The sequence below is a fragment of the Acanthaster planci genome, linkage group LG02 (genome assembly GCF_054643075.1).
Source record: "Acanthaster planci isolate LZ-2023a linkage group LG02, COTS_SCS, whole genome shotgun sequence".
Taxonomy (NCBI): domain Eukaryota; kingdom Metazoa; phylum Echinodermata; class Asteroidea; order Valvatida; family Acanthasteridae; genus Acanthaster; species Acanthaster planci.
In genome coordinates, this window is record NC_141778.1 from 19,428,128 (window position 1) to 19,447,609 (window position 19,482).

Genomic DNA, 19,482 nt, shown 5'->3' on the forward strand with positions numbered 1-19,482 from the left:
AGATTAGTAGCGTGATACCTGATGCAGAGGAGCTTGCCACACATCTACTGGTGGTCGCATCACTTCATGTATAGGCACACTTTTTGAAGATCAGACAGTTTAGAGATCTCCTTTCCTTTCCTCTTCTGAAGGTCGATGGCCCCATTGAATTTGGCAACAGCTGGAAGGCCAATCCTGAAAACTGCAGTGCCGATGATGAAACCAATGGTGCTCATCCCTGCGAGGATCTCTTTGGCCCGGAGTTAGAAGCAGATGAAGTGGCCATCCGCTTTTTTGCCGTGTTCTCGGATCCTGAGGGTAATTACCAAATCTATTAAATTCATTCCACCTCTTGACTCTCTGTAGTGGACTGGGTGTCATTGTGGAATGCCTGAATAAATCCCCGTCATCTGATTGGCAGATTGTTGATTACCTGTTGAGTCATTAATGCCAATGCATGGATTGGCTGTACCACAAAAATGGAAGCTCCATTCCTGTGGTAAATGGAAGTTCTGTTTGGTCAGTCAACAAAAATAAGCACCGTGGCTAGTTTTGGATGGATTTATTCAAGTGGAGATTTATTGTTTTAAAAAAGATAATGATTAATGCTTCACATTTGTGAAGTGAAAATAATTTTATGGGATGACAAGTGGAATGTTCCAATCCACACTGATTCTACTTTGGCTCCATCTTGGGGAATGGAACATTCCATCTGTGACCTCATGAAATTTTTCTGGCTATGGCACTCATGACCATCGGTTCAAATTACTGCATAGACCAAGATCTGATTTAATTCATTGACCTGCTGACATACAGTGCCAAAACTCTTTCATCAGTCTCCTTCATCAGACTTTTATAAACCCTCATAAAGTATTGTAAATGTGGTACATGAGGTGTTCCTTGACAGGGTTAGAAAATTAATGAAGGGAAAAAGAAAAAAAGAGGTAAAAGTTATGAAACTTACCAATTTGAGTGGAAAAAACATTAAAATTAACCCCCTCCTACTGTTAATAAATCATTTATCAGTTTCTAACTGATAAGTATTTTGTCTGTTTCACCCTCCTGGGAAGATTATTATTAAAGTGCTCCCCCCTGCTCTGGAAAAATCAAGGCGTTGTCCATGGGCTTGACAAAGTCTTTAGATTCGTCCAAAGCTCTCTCCTCCAGACTAGGGAATGGGCTGTTATCTTTAGTTGGTTCTTTGATCATTGTTGCTTGGTTCTTACTGACAGGCCCCCTTGGAAGGTGTTTCGAAGAGATTGATCCCTCTACATTCCTAGCAGATGCGCTGTACGACTGGTGCGCTGCCCGGCCGGACCCCAGCAGTGCCTGCAGCAATGTCGCCAGCTATGCCTCACAGTGCCAGGCCATAGGCATCGAGGTCAGGCCTTGGAGAACGGAGGAATTCTGCCGTAAGTGCTGGATTCCTGGTTTCAGAAATGCTGAGACTATTTAGGATCACCGAACTCTCTCAGCAAGGATTTTCCATTTTGTGTCAAATGAAGTTTGATTTTCCCGATTGTAGATATGACAGGCACAGAAGCAGTTGAGCTTTGTCTACTGGCAAATGTTTGTACAAAATTTTAAAACCTCTCTAGGGTTTTGCGGCTCTTAACTGACAGAATTGAACAGAAATATGCCACTCTGGCCATTTACCAAATAAAAAATAGATTCTGCTGGCACGTATTGCTAATATATTTGAAATAAAAATGGCAGATATCATAGTCATATAGAGCTTTGTCCAATGATCTATTAGGGCACACTTAATTTACCACAATTGGGCCATAGTTTGGCCAACTGCTATGGCCCAACTGTACTATGTAAACTGTATGTACTGGGGCAGCCAATGATATTCCAAAGAATGGTCCTGGCAAGCTTGAGGTTTTATTTCCTCACCTCGTTTATGCCTCGTCAGCTCTGAAGTGTCCAGACAACTCCAGGTACAGCCCATGCATGAGCGCCTGCCCCAGGCTGTGTGGTGAGGATCGGCTGGACAACTTTGTATGCCTCTTGCCCTGTGTGGAGGGCTGCCAGTGTGAGGACGGACACGTCCTGGACGGTGATCAGAGATGCGTACCCGAAGACCAGTGTGGCTGTTACTTTGAAGGCCTCTATCACACAGTGAGCCATTTGGTGACTTCTTTTTAATATGCCCTTCTGGAAAAAGTAATGAGGAATACTGCATTTGCCTTGTCTTTCCGTACGTGGACTAAGCCAGGTCAACTTAAGGTTTTCCCCCTTTACAGTACCACTTAGGCTTCAAGAGTTGGTACTGAACCATCTTGAAGGGGCATATTATAAAAACATTTCCAGAGTTAGAACCGGGATCTTTTTTTTTTTTTTCAATTCTCTTCCCCAACTGTCTGCGTCTTGATAATTTTGCATGCCTCCAGCTTTTGCCACAACCAACTGCAAACAAGGCCTAATAGCTGTCTTTGTACCGAGGAAGTAGTGCAGACAAACCGTTTCAACTTGGTACTTCCTGAGAAGCCCACGTTTGTCTCTTTCTAGACCTCTGAGATCTTCTTGAATAGCAACTGTACAATGAGGTGCACCTGTGCATCCGGACAGCCAGTTTGCCTACCATTCAGCTGTGCTGGCAACCGCTTCTGTGGTACCGTGGATGGGGTCCATGGATGCTTTTGCAATGAAGGCTTCATAGATAATGGAGACATATGCGTGGGTAAGAATGCAGAACGCTGCAGACCTTTTTACACCTAGTCTTTGCAAAGTCATCAAGAGCAAAATTTCTTAGAGCAATAAAGAGTCCATATGTTCTCGAGCAGGACAGTTTACAACATTTACTTCCCTTCTACCAAGAGTAGAAATGATCTGTGATGGTAGATACCATATCGCCAGATAGTCCTGATCTTGAAATGCTTGAGTGGAATTGATTTCATGGCCTGAGGAATAGGGCTGGTAAATGTGAAGCACTTTTGAAACATTTGCATTAGTCATTAAAGAATTTGCAGTATTTTTGTTGTTAGTTTCAGAGTTGCTCCAAGAACATGCCCTGGTTATCAACTCCTCATGCTTTTAGGAGAAACCTGTCTAGAATTTTATAATCAAGAAATTTCATGCCGCAGATGTGCTTGTTTTCCATCCCATTTTGAGTTCAACTCGGCATCCACACCGTTTGTCTTTCAGATGACCCCTGTGATCCCAATCCATGTAACAATGGACGGTGCGTACGTGATGCAAGGCGGGCTAGTGGCTATTATTGCGTCTGCTTCCGAGGCTCTGGAGGATATAACTGCAGCGAGCGAAGTAAGTCAGTAGTACCACTGTACCAGCATTAGTATAACCCTCAATCTTGAGAGATTTGGTTGTTTTATCTCATAAAAACATCTGTAAATGTGCAAATAACTGTTGAGAAGCTTTGAGGTCAATGCTGTCTCTGCTGTGGGCTGTGTTTCATTTTGGACACTGTATCTTTTCCTTTTTTAAACTGAAAGCCAAACCTGTTGGCTGTGATGGTTTGAAAGTTACAGTTTGGGGGCAAAATCCAGCTACTCAGCACAGTGTTTTCAACGTGTCTCTGTTTTTTGTGTACTGATTGACAAATTTGTTTAAAGAACATTTGTAACATCTCAGTACACTTAGTTAAGGGTGTATGACTCTTCTCCAAACATTTTAAGCTCGGCATTGGCATGCTGAATGTGCTCATGTTGCCAAACACACACACCCAGCTGAACAACCAAGGCTCACATCAGTTGGAAAGCATTACAGTGGGGGCATTTCAGTTCAGTTCCACAGCCTGGCTACAGCGCACTCACCTCAGTGTGATATCCGCCTCCAGCAGAAGCACTCCCTCATCGGTTGAAAAAAGCCGTGTTGATCAGGAGTGTTTATTTTGTCGGCAGTGATGCAACTGTGAAGCATACATTTCCTAGTCGTTTTGTGAACCAGCAAAGTTCAGTTCTGACCAAAGGAGCCTCTGTTGTTAAGAAAATAGCGCCCTCTCTTGGAAAAGCTTGGGGCCCATAGTTGTAGCTGTCCAGTTATCTTCACTCTAGTGTTTGTTTTAAGATCAAACTGAAGTTGTACAGTCAAACCTGCCCAGAAAGACCACTCAAGGGGAAACGGAAAAAGTGGTCAGGTGGTCTCACTATGCAGGTAGTGGAACATGTCCATCAAAGTAATGTCAGTCAGCCCTGCCTTATTTAGTGACCATTGAGTTCTTCTGTCCCAAGTAGAGTCAGTCTGTTTTGTGAATGCAACTTAAGACTGAGATTAAGATCGAAAAGATCCTGGAAGTGACCTCGGAATTAATTGACTAATCCTAAATACTGTAGTTTGCTTGGCTATTTAATTATCTCAAGAATCAAACGACTGTGGCAGAAGTGGTTTATACTAGTCAATTTCTTTTACGGCTCCCAAGTTGCAGTCATTGTGTACAGATGTTGGCGCCCGTACAGATGCAAAAATGGGCAGTTGCTGGTCACGTTGTGCAGTGGGCCATTATACGCAGTATGTAAACAGTAGTTTTTAGATGGGGGATTTGGAAATGGTCGTTAATGACAGGTGGATGTTATACACAGGTGTGTCGCTAAGGCAGGTTTGACTGTATTTGTCTGTCTTATTCTGCACAGCCCAAGGTCACTGCTATGCTCATGGAGATCCCCATTATCGTTCCTTGGACGGTGTCAACTTTAACTACCAAGGGGGCTGCAAGTACGTCCTGCTTCAGCCCTGTGATCCTGGCAATGGTCCCGCCTTCCGCGTAATCCAGGAGAACCAGAAAGTGAGAGAGAGTGGCCAGGGGCCTTCACGTACCAGGGCTGTCTACGTTGAGATCGATGGGACGGTAGGTTTGTGGACCACTGAGTGTCGTCCATCAGTAATTAGATTCTCACCCCATTAGCAAAGTGTTTGTGTACCAGCTTTCACAGTCAGTGTACCACCACATGTGCTAAGCAGATAACTTGGCTGGAGTTTTCAATATTGAGTTTTTGTCCTTCACTGTTGTAATTGCACAAATTGGTCATGGTTTTTAATAGCTCCCCAAGGTATTGGACGTAGGCAAACACTTTTCTTAGAGAACTTGTTGTCAACTTCTGATACACTGGGGAGCTTACATTGACCCTCCTTCTCAAGCGAACCTAAATACCTCATGCATATTCAGATGCCAATGTTAGACATCACTGTGTACATCAATGTATAAGCTATGGTAATTAAACAAATTTGAAAACATCCTCCATGATTGCTAGTTGTGACAGTTACTCTGATTATTGAACTGACATGAATGGTCTTCAGTTACTGTCTTCAGAGTCATGATGCAGTTTAGTTATTTGAAAAATTTGCCTTGTCTCTCATCTCTTTGAAACAATACTCCCCTTTGAAGCTCACGGCCTTACATTCAAACTCTCAGAAGCAACAGTGCTTTCGTGGTTACTTGGTTACGTGATTGTACAAGCAGATATCTAACATTGGCTGTCCCACAAATTGTTTCTATCAGTAACTTCTTTAAGCTTGTTTCGTTACCTTTGCATTCAATCAGACAAATCTTACATAAGTTGTTGAACATGTAATTTTTATTTCGATTTGATGTGTGGTTTAAAGTCTTCTTCATAATTTTTAAGTAGATAGGCCTCATTTTGTTATCCAGTCACTAGATTTTTTTAGAATTTTGTATTGGAGTTTTTCAAAGCAAAACAAATGGATAAATAAATTATTTCCAATGCTGAACTGTGGCCCTGGTCGACATGCAGTGCGTTCAACACTAAAATACAGTTCACTATGGTGTTATCATTGGATTTTATCCAGTTTTCTCAACATGGCCACTTCTGCAGTGATCCCCATACTTGTAACAGCATCAAAGCTCCCATTTTCCAGTAAATTGTCACCTAAAAGTCATGTTTTAGATGTGTTTTTTGGATTCACTCACCAACAGGTGTTTGCCTTCAAACGAAACAGGAAATTGTACGTCAACGGTGTTGAAGCCAAGCCCCCTGTGGTTGGGTTTGGAGGCCTTCAAGTCATTAGACGGGGCAAATACCTTGTAAGGACCCATAGTGATATCATGAACCTTTAAGAATACTTCTAATATGTTCATCTTTAACCCTAAACCCTCCTCAGTCCTCCAACAGGTGAAGGATTGAGGAGGGTTAGGGTTAATAGAGTTTTGGACTCCATCATTCCTGTCAACAGTGGTTATAGATTGAGTGTGTGAAGTTTTGATTGACTGGAGCAGCTGACGGGATTGCAATTATTGTTTGGAATTAACAAGTAGCGGTATACATTTTCAAGACCACTGAGGTATGGCAATTTCAGGGTTTTCAGATTGTGGTCTTGGTCGGAGAGCAAAAATCTCAGGAACCTGCTTGGTCTTGACTGTAAAGATCTTATCTTACAATGGAAGCAGGAAAGGAAAATCCCAGCCTAACAAAATGCATGGCATATACCAATTAAAACTGTTCAGGATGTTTTTAAAGCATCTGGACATCATCAGACTTGTTAACCTTAGCCAGTTCACAAGAACGCAAGTTGTTGAAGCACAGATGTTCCATTTTGTTTCCCCAAAATGGCATTTTATCAAGTTCTTCCCTTGAGTCTTTATTTGTTTTTTCCCCCACTTATCTAAATGGATATAACTTAAAAGTGACATTGTCCATTAATATTTAGGGAGCGTTTCATAATTGTTGAAGGCGGTATTTACTGCGGTATCGCTGTTTTTTTTAGCGGCACCGCACTAGTTACCCGAAAGGGCTTAATGCTGGTACCGCAAAAATACAGTGGTACCGCAGTAAATACCGCCTTCTGTAATTATGAAACATTCCCTTATGTTTCCCTCTAATTGGTTGGGGAGACCCTGTCTCAGTGTTGCTCATGAGGTCTTCCTCCCAACTTCAAGCCCTGAAGTCTCAGTCTCAAGCTCCACCTTCTGGTCTTGGTGACGGTCTTTGGTTTCAGTCTCGAGGTTTAAGGTTTTCAACTACAACACTGCCAATAAGATCAAATCCAACAGGAATCCATGGTGGTATCATCTTCAGCCTTGGTGAAATTGAAAGGAAAGCATTGCTTGCTCCACCCAAACGGTCCATATTACCCCTCACTTGTCCGCGAGACGTTGCTGACAATGCTCTTGCTATTCAACTTTGACAGGTAATGGAAACTCCCTTTGGTCTGGAGGTTCGGTGGAACGGACGCTATGATGTTGATATTTCACTGTCATCAGATTATTTCAACAACACCTGTGGCCTCTGTGGAAACTGGAATGGTAATACCGAGGATGAATTTGGTGAGGTAAGTTGTCCTTGACTATTTCTTTTGATATTTTTCTAACCTCTTCTTATTTGCTGTTGAAGCGTGGTAAGTAGAGGATACGTGAATTTTCGACATGGAAATAAGCTCCAACAATTCTTGCTGTTGACTTTAACAAGGGACACTTATTAACACTTAAAGCAGAATTTCAACTGCTTCTAAAAACATCTTAACTTTTTGGAGTTTCTGAGAGATTCTTGTGATTTCTGGACAATTACCTCACACAATCTAATCTAATGGCATGGGCTTTGTTGCTGAAACCGTACACAGTGGTGTATGATCACTTGAGAATTTTTAACTGAAGGGACACCCAGCTACGGAATTCCTATCTGCAGCGAGTAATCTTTTTCTGAATCATCTAAGTTACGTATTGATAATTGAAATTGTCCACTTTGGTCTTTTCTTCCTCTTGGAGTATCACTATGTGTTTCACCTCCTTTATGACAGTTTGAAACCCCGGAGGCTTTTGGCAACAGCTGGGCGGTCGAGGGGCAAGACTGTGAATCCGATGAGGAGCCGACACCATTTGTGTGCCACCCCAACCCAGTCGTGCTTGTCCTTGTGCAAGAAGTCTGCAGCATAGTCTACTCAGGTATGCTGTGGTCATGACATGACAAAAAAAACCCCAAATAAACGGCCATTGGTTGGAGGAGAAATGAACCCTGGAATTGATGACTCTGCTTTGAGTATTACACAGACAGCAAAGAGGAAAGCTGATTGAATCGTTTGGAGAGCGATAACTTCAGAGTTTATAATGACTTCAGAGTGAGAACTGTGGGCACAGATAATAGTGGGTTTTTTCCTTCCTTCCTTCGGTGTCCAGATACGTTCAGCTCCTGCTCTAGCCTTGGTCTTGCGGACAGTTTTTATGAAAGCTGCGTTTTTGACCTGTGTACTACCTACCCGGAGTTTCCCAACTTCTGTCCCAGTGTATCATTCTATGCAGACGTGTGCCAAGAATCAGGGCTCCCAGTCGGCATTTGGAGGAGTCCACAAGTCTGCCGTAAGTTGGTTTTTTTTTTTTACTGTAATCATAAATGTTTATTCTTTCTTTTCAGCCAAACGTAGTCATGATTCGCTCAAATCACCTTTGTCAAATTTCTGTATTCTTTATTTCTGTATTTTTGCTTCGATTTCATTTTTTTGTTTGATTGCAGCACTTGAATGCCCTGAACACTCCCACTACAGTCGCTGCATGTCTGCCTGCCCGGCGCGCTGCCCGAACGGCACTGCCGAGTTTTGCCCTTTTCCGTGTGTGGAGGGTTGCGAGTGTAACGACGGATACTTGCTCAGCGGCGACGAGTGCGTCCGGCAAGAAGAATGTGGTTGCAGTGGGCGTTTCTACTTGGAGGTAAGTGATGTAGCATGGTCGCTCAGATGAAGGTGTGAAGCATTAAGTTCAGATTTGGATTAAGTTGCTTACATGGTTTTACAGAGCTGCCAACCAGTATAGATTTTTCCATATTTTGTTTAACAATTTAAAAAAAATATCAACGTACAGTTATTTTGGAAAGAATACAGAATTTGTAAACACCTGCAGAGAGTTGCACAGTACATATACCTGTCAGTGCTGGCGTAGTCTTGAAAGTAGTAAATATATCCTGCTTTTTTATTTGGCTTTTGAAACTTGCCTTTGTCCTTGTTTCCTGCACTTCGCCCCATTTGTCTTAGGGGATGCTGTTTTGAACTGTGTCAGGAAAAATACCTGGAGTGATGCTGTTCAAAAATAGCTGTCAGGGGACTTTTCACTTCCTCTTTCTACAGCATTGGAAAAAATGATTTTTTTGTTCAGTGCTGAACCAGAAAATTGAAAGTGCATGGGAACTTGCCCTTGATCTGAAGTGCTGTGGTATGTCAACTTTCGTGCTGTAATGCTTGGATTCCCATCATTTCTTTTTCTCTGTTCTCCAATTTTTGTTAGCCTGGCGATTCATATGTCAATGATAATTGCACCATGCTGTGTACCTGCGACGGGCCAGGAACTGTCAGCTGTGTGGCTCAGTCGTGTCATGAGAATGCGACGTGCGGAGTCAGGGATGGTCAGCACGGCTGCTATTGTAATGAGGGCTACTACGGAGACGGATACGAATGCCAACGTGAGTCGGATCTCCCACGTTAATCTTCTGCCTCTCCTTTGATTACCTCCACATCATGTGTGACCTGGCACATCGTAATCAGGAATAAGTTGCTGAGGCCATTTGACGTAATGGCCGAGTAAAGTGGAGTTGTGGGCAAATGTTGAAAAAATTGATGTGGTGGTTTCTGTGTATTTTGGAGGTGTATGTATGAAAGGTTACAATCAACACACTTGTAATGTGTACCATTTGAAAGCTTATGAAATTCTCTTTCTGACCATGTACATATCTCAAAACGTCAATTTGCGACTTACTCCTGATTTCGATGTACCGGGTCACATATTTGAAGTTGCTTTTGATGAGTATATTTCTATTAAAAAGTCACAATGCATAGGATGTCAAGAAGGAGGCTGAAAGAAATGGAACTTTGGGGGGGGATGGTTTGAGGGACAGTGGCTGAGGATGCTTGTGAAGCTTGTTTGGACAGTTTTACTCGAGAAATCTTAACCGAACTGTGCATAACAATAACACAAAATCTCATGGGGAGGTCCACATGCAAGTATATTATTGCCTTTCTATCAATAACCAAACACCTGCCGAAGTCAGGTTGGGCACATGAAACTCATTCTTGTAGAGGGAGCCACATACATGTTCTACCATTTTCTTGAAGGCATTTCTCCTTTGTCGGAAGCGTGTCTCACTGTAATACGTAAACCAGACTCATTTGTGATCCACGTAATGTGTTGAAATTTGAAGTGAATTTTTTTGTGGTTGAGGTGGCAAGTTGAGTAATGGGTCAGTAGTAGCACAATGTGAAGTTTCTCTTTTGTGAGTATGTGGGGTCCCGAAAAGAACGGGAGGCTACTTAACATGTTGAACCATATGCTCTGTCTGATGTCAGGAGACTGCACTCATAAGACACTGTTTTGCCCCTTGATTGCCATCATTTCAGAGGATCCATGCTACACCGGAGAGGAGCATTGTTCGGAGAATGGTGAATGCGTCAGCGATGGTGACGGCAATTTCCATTGTGCATGTCGCCGAGGCTGGTCGGGAGAGGATTGTAGCACTGGTTAGTGATGCAAAGCTGACATTGATTGCCTTGCTAAAGTGCACTAGCTAACATTTGAATAGACCACACTACTTTTCCTCCTCTGTAGAATGCTTGATGGACCACCTTCAGAAGGCTAGTTTTACTAGACTTCTCAAAGCGTGAAATATTTGTATATTAGTCTATACAAGCTATGAGATCAAGACAATGCCACTGTATCTCAATTTCTTCATCTCTACAGTCTGTACAAGATTTTAGGTGGATAAAAAGTAATTACAGTCCTTTTACTCATTTTTCTGTGACTGGGTCACCATATTTCTGTCAAACATCTAAATGCAAAAGTTTTATGGGAAAGAGGTTGGAATCTGTTAGGTGTTGTCACTGACAATCACTTTTTCTGGGCAGCTCATCAAATTCATTTTCCCCCTTCCCTCCACCCCTTTGTCTCACCTCTCTGTCAGGCATGGCGATCTGCTCTGGTCATGGGGATCCGCACTACACGAGCTTTGACGGACGCAGGTTCAATTACCAGGGCAAGTGTCGATACATTGTGTTCAGGAGCACCTTGAAGGATGAGGAGATTCCGTTTGAAGTGGTTGCCCAGCACAGGCCCGCCCGCAGGAACCGTCGAGTAGCCCTGACGGAGGAGCTTCACATTATTGCTGGAGATGTGGTAAGGAGACAAATAGTTTCTCATCGCAAGAGTCTATCTTTAAATGTTGAAGAAAGCAGTGGTAAGAAATATGTCATGAGGTGACAGATGGAATGTTCTATTCCATGGGATAAAGCTGAGTGCAATGGAACATTCAGTCTGACCGAATGAAATTAATGTTTCCATTGCAGGGGCACGGGTAGTTATGCTGTTGCAAAGAGCCTTATACATATTTTGCTGTTACAGAAATACAATGATATGCCTTCTGCCTGGTTTTATAACCTGTTTTATTTGTTTTTCAGCGAATTGAACTTCTTCAAGACCGCGAAGTACGAATCAATGGGGTTGAATTCAATACACCTGTGTACCCTTTTGAAGGAGTATCTATCAAGCGAGTCGGAAAACAACTAGTAAGAAAGTTCAGACGTAATTGCTGATAGGAATTACTCAAAGAACTGTTTTAATCATTTTGAAAATTGTGAATTTTCATTTTGTTTTCAGTTTAAGGTCATCAAATGTAACCAGACAATTCATGCACCTATTGAACATTGTGGCCTCATGAAATGATATCTGATCCTACAGATTTCATAAACTTCCAGTTAACATTTAAAGCATTTCTTCTCTATTCCAACAGTCCTTGATCCTCCAATTTCAGTTTGATTTTTTTACAAACTTTAAGGGTAGAGGTGATAAGCAGGGGACTTCAGAGTGTGATCACGTGGCTTTCTTACTTCTAAATCAGTTTGATATTATAGGATCTCATGCAAATTAGGAGTAGGAGATATTTTTGCCGTGGAGCATACAGCTTTTTTTCTTTGAATTTTTGTTTAAATTCCAAGTGTTTAACTGCCCCTCACGACTTCACCCTACAAACGTTCTTGTACAGGTGCTCCAGACAGACTTTGATGTCAAGCTGGAATGGGACGGCACCAACGCCTTCTCCATTGAGGTATCCCCAGATTACTTGAATCGTACTTGGGGCCTGTGTGGCACGTATGACGAGGATCCAGATAATGACTTCACAACGCCAGGAGGACGAGTGGTAAGAGCACCTCCTCCCCTCATCCCAATGATTTTTTGGTGTCATATGCCCTTAATCGTCAGTTTACTACATTTTTGTCGAGGCATGGGTTGGTTGATAGTAGCACACTGTGTATATTTTTGTCACATAATCAGAGAATGAAAAATCCAGTGATTGCAGCTGTTTGATCTGATTAAATTACTGTTGGCATCTTAATAGGGGTTTCATTTGCGAACGATTTTTACTTTACAAGATATTTCAATCTTTGAAAAGGAAAAAATAAAATCCACTCTCAAACACAAAACCAACCAAACCAAACTAAACCAGTCAAAAGCAAAAATATATCACAGAAAAGCTTTTATCCAAAGTAGCCCAAACCCTTAGACAACATCTGATTAATTGCTTCGATTTTGATAACATTGATGATAATGTGCACTGCGGTGATTGCAAACTAGTGTTGGATTTGTATGCACATTAGGTTGAAGACGAAAACAGCTTCGGCAACAGCTGGGTGTATGGTCATGACTGCAATGAAACAGAGCCCCCGGGTGATTCCTACAACCCCTGTGAAGAAAACAGTGACAGTGTCAACCTAGCTACGCAACTCTGCCGCATCATCACTCAAGAGAATGGTAAGTGTACTTCGATGTTAGGAAACGCAGGATTTGGATCTTTGAAAATGAGAAAAGTAAATTGCAAATATTGCCTGCTATTATAATGTAATCCCTCCTGATTGATAACAATAATGAACCCAGTCCCATAGACTTAGGCTCAAAGTTTGACAACCTTGGACTCCTCAACGGAGAAGCTTGCTTGAAACAAAGTTTTGCTCACTTCTGTATTAGACTCCTTACCATCTAACTGTTCCCCCAAAACGGAAAACTTTTCATTTACTAATGAAAGTAGAATAAGTGTACCCAGTGTCTCTCAAAGGTGTCCCTGATGGTGGCATGTCTCTCTAATACCTTATTTGTAACAGCATTTGTAATGCTTAACCCTAACACGCCTCAATCCTTCACCTGTTGGAGGACTGAGGACTGTTAGGGTTAAAGAGTGCCAGTGATCTCAAGGCACTTTAAGTGCAAGTACTTCCCTGTTCATCATGCAAGATTGATGACATTGTTTATTTTCATGGAAAAAGAAAAGAATCACTGTTAACATTGTTTGCCACCTTACAAAGACATGACCAGTACCCACCTTTTCCCACCCTGACCTATCCCTTTTATACCCCACCCCACAACACTGCACCCCATCTCATCTCATCCCACCAAACCCTGTTACCCCACCCATCCATCTCCTACTCACCCCATGTGTGATCTCTTCACAATCTGTTTGGCTTTGTGAATACCTATCTCTTACCCCTGAAGAGTTCTGTCTTTTTGGACACCCTTATTTGGAGCTTGCAACTTGATCAGTCATTTGGCCTTTTGTTGGATGACATCGAAAGTGGGGTAACTCTCTGAAAAAGGAGCCTGTTGTTACACATCACAGACAACTTATTTCATATAGAATGGATCTTTCTCATGTATATTTGAGAAAATATACCCGACATTGATTATTTATATTATTATAATAAACATGTAAAAATTTCTGTATATTAACACAAAATCACTCAAGAACCATAAGTCTGTCACAACCTGTTGATCAGATGTTTGCCATCAGGCTCATTTTTTTTTTATGACGGTCCAGAAGAGGTGGGTTCAGAAACGAAACATTTTCTCTCCGTGCTCAAACATTGTTGGCAGGTCCCTTTAGGGAGTGCCATGATGACATCAACCCTCAGGGCTACTATGAAAGCTGCCTGTATGACCTGTGCAGCACCCTGCCAGACAGAGGTGCGTTGTGCGAGGACGTGGCCAAATACGCTGACGACTGCCTCTGGGCCGGGGTGGAGATTGAAGAGTGGAGACGTGAAGATTTCTGCTGTAAGTCTTGACTCGTCAGGGTTTTGCTGAATGGAACAGTAGGGACAACAAAACTTTAAAAGTCAATTCGCAAGAATCTTGGTAGCTCGTAACCTGTGTATACACAGACACTGCTGATTGGTTAAACCACAGCGCATGCCCCAACCCACCTGCAACTGACATTTGCCATTTCTTCTCGCTAATTTCCCCATTGTTTGGTACATAGTCTGAGAAGTCTGTGAAAGCAGACCGTGTGTAGAACCTAAACTTGGCCTATGGGCATGGCATGGTTTACATTAGTAGCTAATATCACTCCTTTGACATTCTCTGGAGTGGTAAGAAGTATTGCACAGATATCGTAAACAAATTCAGTGAGTCTGTATATCAAACGTAGGTTGTTATTCCTTGCCTTTTACAAAAGTCAGTATATTTTTGGTCAAGGTAATGCCATTTATAATTTTCTCTTTGGTTGTGAAACTAAAATTCTCATCAACCACTTCATGCCGGGGCATTTTTCAATGTTGATGATGCTGGGCCGGCATGACTATCATTTTTTCCGTTTTCAAAATCCTTCAAAAATTCACCATTTCATTTAACGCCGCACAAAGTAATCTTTAGGCACTACTCTAAGTTGACAGGTGACCTTCATCGATGCCCGAGTATTTCAGCCAGGCCTGCAGCCTTGTAAACAGAGCCCAGATTGTGCGGTGTTGTATAACTGTCTTTTGTTCACGAACCTGGCTCAGTGCACTGCTGACCTCTTTTCAATAGGGGCCAGATTAGCATGCAGCGGTGCTGTGTGGCTCATCGCTGCGGTGGTGGAGCGCTTTTGTCCCCGGTGGTAATCTGCTCGCTCTCAATGCCCCAAACCCTGGTATACGGTTTCAAAACAAGGCTGGATTATCACCACTTTTGAGAGTGAAAAATGTCCGTAATGCCCAGCAGCCTGGTCTTTTGTTCGGAGTACGGTCTTTTGTTACAGGGCCCTGTTTCCTTTGTCCGAGTTCGGAGACCCTGGCCACGCATATAAACCATACATCTCCGATTCCCGAGTCCCCGGCAGGAAGTGGTTAAAAACATTTCTGACTAGGAATTACTCATTGGCTCATATACATGTACTTACACAGTAGCAAATCACAAAGCAAGAGGAAATTTAGAACTGAAAAATATCAGAAATACGAGCAGATTTTGTTCGCAAATGTGCACAATGCAACACTGAGGTCTTTTCCCTTGAATGACATGACAGCTCATGAAAATACCCTTTAAGATAGCAAAACAAAATTTGATAAGTAAGGTTAAAGACATTAAGACACCAAACTACCCTTTTAAAATTGTAAACCCAAATTAAAAGTAATGTAAATTGTAACACAAAAGTGCATTTTTGAGGGTTGTCATAAAAAGGTACGGTTTTTAATGGTAAGGATTAACTTGTTTGGTTGACAGGGATTTTTTGAGATTTTCTGCCCAGTTCCAATGAAGAGAGATCAAGTTTTAAAAATCGCGGGTGGGGCCAATTTAAAAACTGTTTGATTCATATAATTAAAACTAGCAGCAAAGGAAGTTTTTGTGAAGTCGACCGTAAATATAATGCACAACTATGCCACGAATTTGTGGCACAAGGTTTATGCTTCGTATAAAAATACACCAAGCTATGTAAAATTTATTGCAGGAACTGCTTAGCACAGAAGATTCTTGCTTACCATAGACGGTGCAGTGATACTTGTCCTTGCTCCATCTTTGCTGCAGCATTCCGATGCCCCGCTGGCTCCAGCTACAGGCTGTGTGCTCCCGGCTGCCCAATGACGTGCAGAGACATGAGAGACAGTGGCCGTAGCAACTCCACAGGCTGCACTCAACCCTGCCGGGAGGGGTGCCAGTGTGAGGAAGGCACGGTGTTGAGTGGTGAACGCTGCGTACCCCCAGACCAATGTGGCTGCTACCATGGAGGAGCCTATTTTATGGTATGAGATCAGTATTGGGCTAGACCCGTGCCACTTTTGCCAAATGTTCATTGTTATTATCATTATTAACATTATTGATCATTTCTGGTAATGAGACCAAGGATTTTTCTGAAGCCCCTGGGTACCGTAGCTTGCGTAGGATAATACTTAAGGTGCTCAGAAAACGCGCCTATGGAAAAACAGCTAAGTGAGAAAAGAAACAGTTTATCGAATACACTTGATTTGACCCACACAGGAGTTTCTGAGGAAGGTTGTAGTTTTTACAACATATAAACATCTCAGTTTCTTTTCATCAGCCCATTTGTAGTAAGCTGCAAAAACAATTTTCATAAAATCCAAACTTAAGCGAGTGAAATTTTGATATAATACCTCTGCCCTTTTTGGCATGTCATCTAGTGGACAGTCTGCCATTGCATCATATCTGTTGACACCTATTCTTTTGCTTAAATGCTGACAGAAGTTTTCATCTATGAGAGGTGCATATTTCATTTTTAGTCAGGGAAGGGCAAACTCCCAATGTGAATTCTGTGGCATCTAAAAAGTAACCACCCACACTTGACTTTTCGCAGCAAGGAGAGCACTTCCTGACTGCTGACTGCAAAATGGGATGTGTATGTAACGACAGTGAAGTCCAATGCGCCCCCATCGCATGCCACGAAAATGCTGAGTGCATCCTGGAAGATGGCGAGAGACGATGCCGCTGCCAGGAGCCACTGATAGGGGACGGAATCGAAGAATGCAACTGTAAGTCTGAGCAAGTAGTCTGTGTACTGGGGCGAGTTGCTCTCAGGAACCGAGCCATGCCATCCTGCAGCGTTTTGTTAGAGTTCTGACATATATCTGTACTCTCTGTTGATGTTAAGTGATTTGTTCAGCTTCAGCAGTGCATTCTGAATGAAGGACAATATGAATGTTCTTAAACTAGAATTTTGCTGCCAAAGTCATCCTCATTATTTCGCTCTGTGACTCAAATTCTAGTCAAAACCGAAGATGGTGGTAGAAGATTTGATTGGTTTTTAAAATTTACCTCCCCCCCATCTGACACATAGGAGTTTTGGCTGGTACATTGTACACGGTAACTTGAAAATGCCCATCTCAAGAGCTAACGTAGTGTAATGTTTCCTTTGATGCTTTGCCCAAAGTAGGGTTAATGCTGCCAGTATTAAGCTCATTCTTGTGTACTAGACATCATTGGTGTCACATGTCAAAAACGTGACCCTGTAAATGTTGAGAGTATCCATACATGAATGAGAGATGGCATGTTTTCTTGTAGCAATAGCCATTATTGTAGCCTTTATTTCAAGACTGGTATTGGTCTCAAGACCAGTTCAGCACAGTCTTATTCTTGAAAATACTTGGTCTCCGACTTGCTGGTCGTGGTATGGATTTCAAAGTTGTTATCAGAAATTTGACCGGAGATTCGTAGGAGACCAATAAAAATGCCCTTGAAAAAGTTGGTTCGTAAGTGTGACGTGACTTCAATTTAAACCACAACCACTGACCATAGAGTTACATGAAACCATGGAACTGGAAGTTTACATGCAACTTTCAGTGGTGCAGTCAGTGGTGTGTCCATGTGTATGACAAAATCACTCATGAACCATATAGAAACACTCAAACAGTTCCATTGTTTCCTTGTGACTAACACTTGTAATTTTGAAACCAAATACTGTGAGAAATTTGCACGTGTATAGTTTCAGTCTCAAAATTTCACCGAGCGGCTGTTTCTTGTTGGCTGCTGCATTCAATAACCCGACTGCACACGTCTGACTATTGGAAGTGGATTTTAGCTGCATCCTTCAGCCTGTGCGTTATCTTGCATGGATGACTCGCCGTAGTCACACAAGATCCCTTTTGGTTGGGGCCGTCAGCATGCAAAAGCCCATGCTTGATGTAAGGCTGTACCAAGTGTGCCAAACCAATTTTCTTTGCCTGTGTCCGGTTACCAACTAGAAATGGTCCCACTAGCCATTTTGTCCTCAACTGGCGGGGGGGACACTTCTTCACTGAGCAGATTGGTCAGGCTACTTACCTGCCGGTAGGGCAGAAAACATATTGACAAGTTTCAAAACTCTGTGTGTGAAGGATGTGTAAAGGAGCTCTAGCTTTTCAGTATTCGTATCTGTAGAATGGAGAGTCTATGTTGTTTGAATTGTCTCACAGTAAATCCTTGCACATTTGACCCGTGTGAGAATTTTGGTGTCTGCCATCCCGTGGGTAGCGATGACTACTGGTGTGAATGCACCGAGTTTTGGACTGGAAAGAGTTGTGAACTGCGTGAGTATCTATTCTTTGTCATTTGGTGAAGTTTGTCACACACAAGCCATGAGCTTTCCGAAGAAATTTTATGCGAACATTGTGAAAAAGGCACCCGTTGGAAGAACTGTGGGCTTTGACCTGTCTGCAACTTGACCTCCTTGCAGACAACTATTGACTCCTTGCTGTTACCTGTCATCTCTTATCCCATCCTCCATGTTCAGTATTATCTCCTTAGTGTCCATGTTTACCCCTGTCAACCATCTGATCTCTTTGTAAACAACAATTGCCCCCTTTCTATTAAATGTTATCCGCGTGATATCAACTGCTACCTCTCCAGTATCAACTATTATCCCCTTCCTGTCAACTATTACCTACTTCCCATCAACTGTGAACTTCTTGCAACCAACTATATCATCTTGTAAACAATTATCAGAACTGCTGGCCTCATTAAAAATGATACCAATGTAAGTCATCTTGGTTGGTCAGACCTCGGGGAAATATGATTATAAAATCTCATGTTCTAAAACTTTCATTTTGCATTATGTCCATCATCACCAATGCTATTTCCATTGTTGTTTGGCAGGACGGGGTGTGTGTCTTAGCTATGGCACTCAACACTTTGTAACTTTTGACGGTGCGTCCCTCACATTTGAGGGAGAGTGTCACTACGTTCTGGCCAAGACTTGCCCAGATGATGTTGAGCCATCGTTTCAGGTCATACAAGAGAGCACACGCTTGACCCCTCTCTCCTCAGGAATAGAGGCCATCCATGTCCTCATTGACGACAAGGTATAGCTTTCAAGCGGGGGATACACTCAACAAAGTTAGAATGAAAAACTCAACTCAAACTCAAGTGTTAGGTTCATGCAGCACTCTTACAGAGCATGTGCAGATTCAATCAGGTGTTCTTCTTTTCTCATATACATTAATACTGAACATAAAGCCCCTAGATTTAGCTTCTTCATTTCTCTCAATCTATGTGTAGAAAATCACACTTGGCCGTAGACGTTCTGTAGAGGTGAACGGATTGGAGGTTGAATTACCGGTGTCTGAAGATGGGATTGAAGTTCGAATCAGTGGCATGAATGTGGTAGGTAGAAACGCAGGCCAATGTATTGCCCATGGGTGAGCTTTCAAATGTGAGGTTCTTACAGGATTTTTTTCATGTACCCTTTATTCTTTCTTCAATTTAAATTATCTCCTCTTTGAACAACTTTTGTTTACCTTCAATTTTAAATAAGTGATTTGATTTTTGAAAGTGAGTAGGTTCATTTTCAAGCCAATGAAATTGCTTACTATTTCTGTAGAGTTAAAAAA

At 42.2% G+C, this 19,482-nt stretch overlaps 1 protein-coding gene across 2 annotated transcripts in view; it reads left to right on the forward strand.

Annotated features, from left to right (window-relative positions):
• The window catches only part of LOC110979798 (IgGFc-binding protein-like), a 98,524-nt gene that overhangs the window by 29,148 nt on the left and 49,894 nt on the right, over positions 1 to 19,482 (forward strand). For both annotated transcript variants that reach the window (XM_087133132.1, XM_087133133.1), the window contains exons 24-46: positions 132 to 297; positions 1,212 to 1,391; positions 1,895 to 2,100; positions 2,491 to 2,662; positions 3,127 to 3,246; positions 4,572 to 4,786; positions 5,873 to 5,980; positions 7,084 to 7,224; positions 7,690 to 7,834; positions 8,066 to 8,245; positions 8,400 to 8,593; positions 9,164 to 9,338; positions 10,270 to 10,389; positions 10,830 to 11,041; positions 11,323 to 11,430; positions 11,907 to 12,062; positions 12,520 to 12,673; positions 13,787 to 13,966; positions 15,692 to 15,906; positions 16,476 to 16,650; positions 18,070 to 18,183; positions 18,749 to 18,954; positions 19,151 to 19,255. In XM_087133132.1, the coding sequence (XP_086989258.1) occupies positions 132 to 297; positions 1,212 to 1,391; positions 1,895 to 2,100; positions 2,491 to 2,662; positions 3,127 to 3,246; positions 4,572 to 4,786; positions 5,873 to 5,980; positions 7,084 to 7,224; positions 7,690 to 7,834; positions 8,066 to 8,245; positions 8,400 to 8,593; positions 9,164 to 9,338; positions 10,270 to 10,389; positions 10,830 to 11,041; positions 11,323 to 11,430; positions 11,907 to 12,062; positions 12,520 to 12,673; positions 13,787 to 13,966; positions 15,692 to 15,906; positions 16,476 to 16,650; positions 18,070 to 18,183; positions 18,749 to 18,954; positions 19,151 to 19,255 (3,747 nt within the window). The remainder of the gene's footprint in view (positions 1 to 131; positions 298 to 1,211; positions 1,392 to 1,894; positions 2,101 to 2,490; positions 2,663 to 3,126; positions 3,247 to 4,571; positions 4,787 to 5,872; positions 5,981 to 7,083; positions 7,225 to 7,689; positions 7,835 to 8,065; positions 8,246 to 8,399; positions 8,594 to 9,163; positions 9,339 to 10,269; positions 10,390 to 10,829; positions 11,042 to 11,322; positions 11,431 to 11,906; positions 12,063 to 12,519; positions 12,674 to 13,786; positions 13,967 to 15,691; positions 15,907 to 16,475; positions 16,651 to 18,069; positions 18,184 to 18,748; positions 18,955 to 19,150; positions 19,256 to 19,482) is intronic.